The sequence below is a fragment of the Asparagus officinalis genome, chromosome 5 (assembly GCF_001876935.1).
Source record: "Asparagus officinalis chromosome 5, Aspof.V1, whole genome shotgun sequence".
NCBI classification, from domain to species: domain Eukaryota; kingdom Viridiplantae; phylum Streptophyta; class Magnoliopsida; order Asparagales; family Asparagaceae; genus Asparagus; species Asparagus officinalis.
In genome coordinates this window covers 6,910,715-6,917,557 of record NC_033798.1, presented here as the reverse complement: position 1 = coordinate 6,917,557, position 6,843 = coordinate 6,910,715, and the positions used below count along the sequence as shown (strand labels likewise).

Sequence of the window (6,843 nt, the reverse complement as noted above, 5' to 3'; positions counted from 1 at the left end):
CGTCCTTCTTCGCGACCTGCTTCCCTGTCATAAGGTTGAAACTGCTGTTGGGCTCTGTCATCCCTGAGATTTCCTTCGGATCTTGTGCTATCACGTATTTCTTTTTCTCTTTCTTCTTCTTCAACCCCTTTGGTTTGAGATGAGGATACTTCTCTCAGCACCGATCAGCTACGTGCCATGTCTTCTCGTAATGACTACAAATTAGTCATGTTTTCCCTGGATTACCCTTCTTCTCCTCCTCCTTAGGTTGGAACCACTAGACTCGCCTCCAGTTTGCTTGGCTTCTCCCTTCGTCTCGTTGCTCTTGTTTTGTTTGCCTTCAATGGCAATAGCCTTCACGCTCGCCTCTGCAATCGACTCAACCCTGAACAACTTCATCTCCTTTCGGATATATTCGTTTAGACCCGCCATATACTTTATAAAAATAGAGTACTCATCTGTTGCGATGTTAAGGACCATCGCCAGCTGCTAGAACTCCATGGTGTGTTCTTGAACGGTCTGATTGAATCTTTGGCGCAAGCCGTACCACTTGTACCAACGCTCTTCAAGGAATCCCACCGGATAGAACTGCTTCCTTAGTAGCTCATTGAACTTGTTCCACGACACCGCTTTCTTCTCCTACTTATAGTAGGATTTCCACCACGTCAATGCGTGTTTGGATAGCTTTAATGTCGCAAAAACAATCTTCTCCTTTGACGAATAGCCATAAAGAGTGAAATAGGTCTCCGTACGCTCGATCCAATCATCAAACCTCTCCACGTCAACACTCCCATCATAAACAAGAATCTCAACTCTGAAATCAATCTTCAGATTCTGGTAAGAACGCTTACCCCCTTGATGCGGAACAGTCTTGACGGCCTCGATCTCCTCGTTGGAATTTGAATTCTCACTACCTTCATCGGATTCTATAGGTTTCTTTTTGGGCCCCGCTGAAGATTCACCTTTCTTTTCGTCTCCATGGATGAGATCGAAGAGCTTCATGAGAGTCGAACTGATTGCTTCGATCTGTTTTTCCATCACATCAAGTCTTGCCTTGATGAATTGTCACTTTCTGTCATCTTCTTCTTCCTTGATTTCTGGACTTCTTCCAAAGACACAAGGATCTCGCCTAGTTTCTTGTATTGCGATCGAGTAAGGACCATACACAGGATACTCCTTCACAGGATCTGATTGCTTTGATACCAACTTGATACTAGTCGCCGAGCGAGCATCTTTGATCGCAAAATTATCAAAGGTGGTTTTGAGAAGATGACAGTAAAACAAACAAAACAATTCAATTGGTGAAGGAAAATATATTCACTAGATTATGAAGAATAAAAGATTACAGAATCTCTCTCTCATAATCTCTCTAGAATAAAGAACAATTTCTCTATCCTCACTAAACTCTTATCTCTTGATTAGAATCTCTCCTCTGATGTTTAGAAACCCTAAACAATCCCTATTTATAAGGTAAACAACGTGGATGGTAAAATCGTAAATAACCAAGTCAAAACCCAATCAGGATTCGTCTCAAAACAGAGTCCAACTCAGCCCAGGAAACTGATACGATCGACCGATGTACCAATACCGGTCGACCGGTCTCCCACTATCGGTCGACCGACAAGTGTGTCTCGATCGACCGACCAGAGAACACGTTTCTCGTCCTGTAGTGTGCGCTAATCCGGTTGACCGATGCTGAGTGTTCAGACGACCGGCCAGAGACTTGTCGCCATATTCCTGATTTCACCGTTTTCCTGCTTTTGACCACTTTCGCCACCACCAACGACTCCACCCAGGCCTCTATTCTCAAACTCCCATGAGAATCATCTATCTTCAAGCTCCCATGAGAATTGCTAAGCTCCCGAAACAAGGAAGAAGATACACCCATATCATTTTGCTCATATTTTTCAAACTTTTCTTGGTAGTTTTGGATTATTAATCCCTATATAGTGTGGATTGATGTACTCAGTGTATGTTGAAGTTTTGTAGTCTCTATTACTAGTAGTTACGATTGCTCGAATTTGCCTCATGTTTTTCCCCCTCTATTTTTCATTTTCCACATTATATCTTAGTGTTGCTCTTCTACTAGTCTCCTTTCTTCTGCTTCGAATTCCAAATATCTTGGCATAGATTGCTAAAAATAAAGATTAAAGGGAATGAATCATCACCTGCTATGTTGGAATAGTCAGAGGATAATTTTCTTTCCACTACGCAACCAATATCAGTATCTGATAACATGGAGGAAACACAAAGGTATTCTATTAGTCATTTACAACAGTGGCCATAAAAAAAGAAATTTTGAAAAAATATAATCATGTTATTCCATAATCCTCTCCAAATGTCATTACATCCTTCCTGCATTCTCTCGCATCACCATTTTAGTAGAATGTTGTAAGCTTAACAAAGGAAATGAAAGCTCTAGATTTTTTGAAGGGAAAAGGAAATCCCAAGACTTAAGTTCAACATTCATTTAAAAATCAAACATAGTTGAAAAGAGGTAACATTTGGAAACACTAACTCCAAGAATCCATTCTCGCTCAACATTCTCGTGCTATAATCCTGTGGCGTGTACATGTATAGGGTTTCTACAGACGTATGGTATCATAAAGCTTCTCTAACAGACTCAGACTCGCATTCATCCCTCGGCTTCACAATCAATGTACATAATCTGTAACAAATGGAGATACCCTTTCTGTCTCTAAATACTACACAATCTCGAAGAACTCGTGCTTACAGAAGGCCTTTGGGAAAGAATCAAATGCTGAGACATCGAAGCTCAATTTATCGGAAAATAAAAATCACCCAAATTAATAACTATCCAACGTTTAGTTTTTTGCTGGGACACGTGTCGTCTTCTGATTTTCTATAGGGCCTCGCATACGTTTTTTTTTCCCCTCCAAATTTATCCCATCAAACTTTTGAAATCCATATGGTAACAGGTAGGATTGCAGGGATATGGACAATCCACAACTTTCACCTCTCTTCTGCCAAAGTACCAGTCTCCAACTGCTTCTGCAATTGTCTGCTTGGAAGCACATAACCAGCCAAAATCAGCAAGTCAATATATTTTGTGAATAAAATACAGTTCAGGATGCATGCTATACCTCTGTGCAAACTGTTTGGCCTAAAAGCTACCGAATAATATATCACATGGGTAGTGATCATTTCGTTGTCAGTACTACATGAATTTGGAATTGTGACATGAAATGAGATGGAGAATGATGACAGCAAGACAAGGGAGAACTAGGTAACAAGAATAACATTAACGCTATTCTAGAAAAAATAAAATAAAAGCATAAATAAAAGGCTTAATTGCAGAAAGTGAGTAGTCACCTATAGCCATACACTATTTTATTAGCATTTACGACCCTTGTAAATTGAACACTAAATGATATTATTTTCAAATTTAGGTTGAGATATCAAACGTGAGAACCATGGGATGATAAGCTACTTTTTGCCCTCAGTTTAACTATAAAAACGAAAAAACAAATTGCCCTCTCAATCAAGAGCAAAAAGTTACTCCGTATGACATTCAGGTTTAGGGGTGAATGGGCTACACCACCATAGGATAAGGGGGTGAATCCACAATTAACCTTATACGTGCAAAGGAAAAACTGATGATAAAGAATATAAATGTTCAGGAGAAACTAACAGTGAAGGGATCAAATACCTTATTGTTGATTCGTGGCGATATTGGAGAATGCCATGTGAGATTGCTCATTGTCTGGCAGTGTATGTAGCAAGAATTAATAAACATTCCTGCATCCTTCTTGTGCTGAAATTCACTCAAGGCATCAAGCAAGGATGTTCTAAAACCTGTTAAGAAAATCATAATATTCTGTGACATCAAGAAATAATCTTTAATTTCTTAAAAGCATGCATAACAGCCTTCTAAATTGCATCGAAGAGGAAATTTATGACTATAACCTTGCAGTATTTCAATCTGATTGGAGTCGCAACTATGAATGTTCTGCTTACACCTCAGCCAGTGCCGTTTAGTATCAGATGCTTCTGGTACTAAAATATGTTGTATCTGGAGTATGCTAAATCGTAATTTGGTAATATCAATTTTAAGAAATACGTTAAGATAAACAAAAGGAAATGTAGGAGACAATTACTTGCCTGCCAAAAATCATAAGCAGGGTTAAGAATAAAAAATGGGGTCTTTATTCTCTTGATAAGCTCACGAGGAAAAACACACTGAATAAAGATAGACAAGGATGCATGTCAAACAAGATCTTGCAAAAACATCAAAGGTTGATAAACCAACCAGTCGCTAGAGGTAAAACTATTACAATAACAAGACTGAAGGGTTACCTGTGAGGGTTCCATCTTTTTTGTGCAATCAGTTGGCAAGTTCTTCCCCACATTCTGGAAGGAAATTGAAAATAACAGATTCACAAATATCATATAAGAAAATAATAGCCTGAAATTTACCTGATACTGATCAACCAGGTGCAAAGGCTTTGTATGACAGATCAGGAAAAAATTGACCTCGTAGAATACGTAAATAGAAATTTTTAAAAATTTAATAAGCGCTACGAGTGTTACCCAAATGAGATTTATACTTAAAATAGTTTCTTATGCTGGATTAGTTAGCTAGATCATTAGTTAAACTACTTAATTAGCTAGGCTACCCTCCCTCCATCTCTCACTGAAAATGAATACACATAAACACACCACTTCATCTCCCCCATCTCCTACTCATCCTATACGTTGACACCACAGCTCAATGAAATGGCAAAACCTATCCCCTCCTGTCCGTAAGTCACATGTAACATTGAGCATACCTGAAGAGCGATAACTTCATTGAAGAAAGACTGCATGGTTCTTTTCCCAGAAACATCTTTTCTGCAATAAACATGTAATCAATGAAAGAGAGGTAAAACTCCTAGGCTAAAACAAGGAAAGTTGAAAGATGAAACCATAGGTTATTCAGTTATCATGCACTGAAGTATAATATTAATTTATTCTGCATATCTAGACTATGAGGAGACCAAAATCTTGTTTATAATGACTAATAGGAACTCCCTTTAAGTTCACAAAAACATTGTGATGTTGTTCGAGAAATTAAGAATGCCAGTGAAATGATTTTCATAGGCTGACACAATGATTTGGGACAAAAGCTTTATTCTGGTTAAGCAGAATTGATTCACTGAAAGTACTTATACATTTTCATTCAAAACCAGGGACAAAAGCAGTAGCAAGACTAATTTCATTACATTGATGTCATGAATGATGTATCATTATTTAAGTATCCAGTGGTGGCTGGACAAATCCACCCTTCTTCATGGGTAAAGAGCAAATACGATATTTGATTTTCTTTAGTAAATCTTCAAAGTAACAGTTCAGATTTTCGTCCTGATAACAGGAAATACACTGTGGACAAGCATGTGTTGCTGTCAACCATGATTGTATTGTTGATGAAGATCTGAAGCTCTTCTGGTAAGATGTTGTCTATGGGTAATTACTTAATGTAGAAATGTGCACATAATACATACTTAGAAGACAAGGTATATTTGAGCATGAATTTTTTAATATTTATTACTTATGATCCACTGCACATAAATTAACATATTTTGAATAACAATTTGTAGCATCAAATAGGGTAAGAAAATTATTTCCTTCTATTTTCTCAAGTATTCTCAGTTAACAAAAGACCTTTAGGAGGAATGCCAAAATCTATCTGGTGATATTGAAAAACCGATAGCAATCAATTGCTATGGCAAGTATTCTTCAAGTCCCCAAAGTAAATATATATTTCTTAGATAAGAAAATTTTCATAATCCATATCAACATTTAGAAGCCTATGCTTCTGCCAGACCCGATCAACTATGACCTCCATGAAAGAATAACAGTTAATATACATTGTAACATTAGACTTCGCATAGAAAGTTGATTGCTTGAATGCAAACAAATCGTGAGGAGCTAACTAAGCCAGTAATTGTTGAAATTCATAAAAGAAACATACTCATCGAGGAAAAAACCAGCATCTGAAAGGCATTTAACAACAGCATCCTTAGGCATAAGTGCACGAAAACTGTCACAATGTATAAAAGTCGCAAGACCACCAGCAGAACATCCTGTAAGAAAAGCCTATAAGAGAAAAAAAATTCATTAAGATCATTGCTGACTATATTAACACAAAATGAACATTTGTATGTAGTGACTACGACTTTCAGACATTTTAAAGGTTTCATAACAAAATGAACCAGGTCACAAAACCAAAGACACTAGAGGGCTAGGTTCTTTGAAATAAAGAATTTAGGCTGTTACAAGTAATATCACAAAAGTACAAAACTATGAAATATTAATGTGGAATATCCAAACAATTAGATGCCTTCTCCACAACCGTCTAATACTTCTTTATAAAAGATGTCAAGTCAAAGTTAGTCCCCAAATGATCTCATTAAAGCACGAGCACCTTGTCACAGTAACTGTTCAATTTTATCTCCTCATAATTAGAAAATTGTTGTCATATATTTTTTTTAAAGTTTGTTTCCGTAAAAATCTGCTAGACATATGGAAAACACTAACAATAACAATGTTGATGGCCAAGGTAACATGCTACATCATAAATGATGAAAAGAATCCAAAATTATAGAAATAACAATAAATATTTTCATCATCCAAAATTATAGAAATTACAAAATATATAACATTTGACATAAGGGGATGAATTAATCTCTTGGGGACAACTTGACGACGTGTGTGAAGTACTTCCAGAATATGATTTCAGTTTCATGTATTCTCCAGAGAACTTTATGAAATGAGGAAACATATTTCAGAACATACATTTGTGTCCAACTAAGCTAAAATGTGGTACACAACTTTTTTTTTAGGGGTGGGGGGTGGGGGGGGGGG

The 6,843-nt window shown here is 37.1% G+C and overlaps 1 protein-coding gene across 1 annotated transcript in view; it reads right to left on the bottom strand.

Annotated features, from left to right (window-relative positions):
• LOC109840237 (pectin acetylesterase 5-like) overlaps positions 2,265-6,843 on the bottom strand; it is a 41,321-nt gene continuing 36,742 nt past the window's right edge. The window contains exons 5-11 of the mRNA XM_020408803.1: positions 5,951-6,075; positions 4,770-4,830; positions 4,297-4,350; positions 4,102-4,179; positions 3,907-4,012; positions 3,650-3,795; positions 2,265-3,001 (exon numbers count right to left, since the gene is read on the bottom strand). Coding sequence (XP_020264392.1) covers positions 2,882-3,001; positions 3,650-3,795; positions 3,907-4,012; positions 4,102-4,179; positions 4,297-4,350; positions 4,770-4,830; positions 5,951-6,075 — 690 coding nt within the window. The 3' untranslated portion in view covers positions 2,265-2,881. The remainder of the gene's footprint in view (positions 3,002-3,649; positions 3,796-3,906; positions 4,013-4,101; positions 4,180-4,296; positions 4,351-4,769; positions 4,831-5,950; positions 6,076-6,843) is intronic.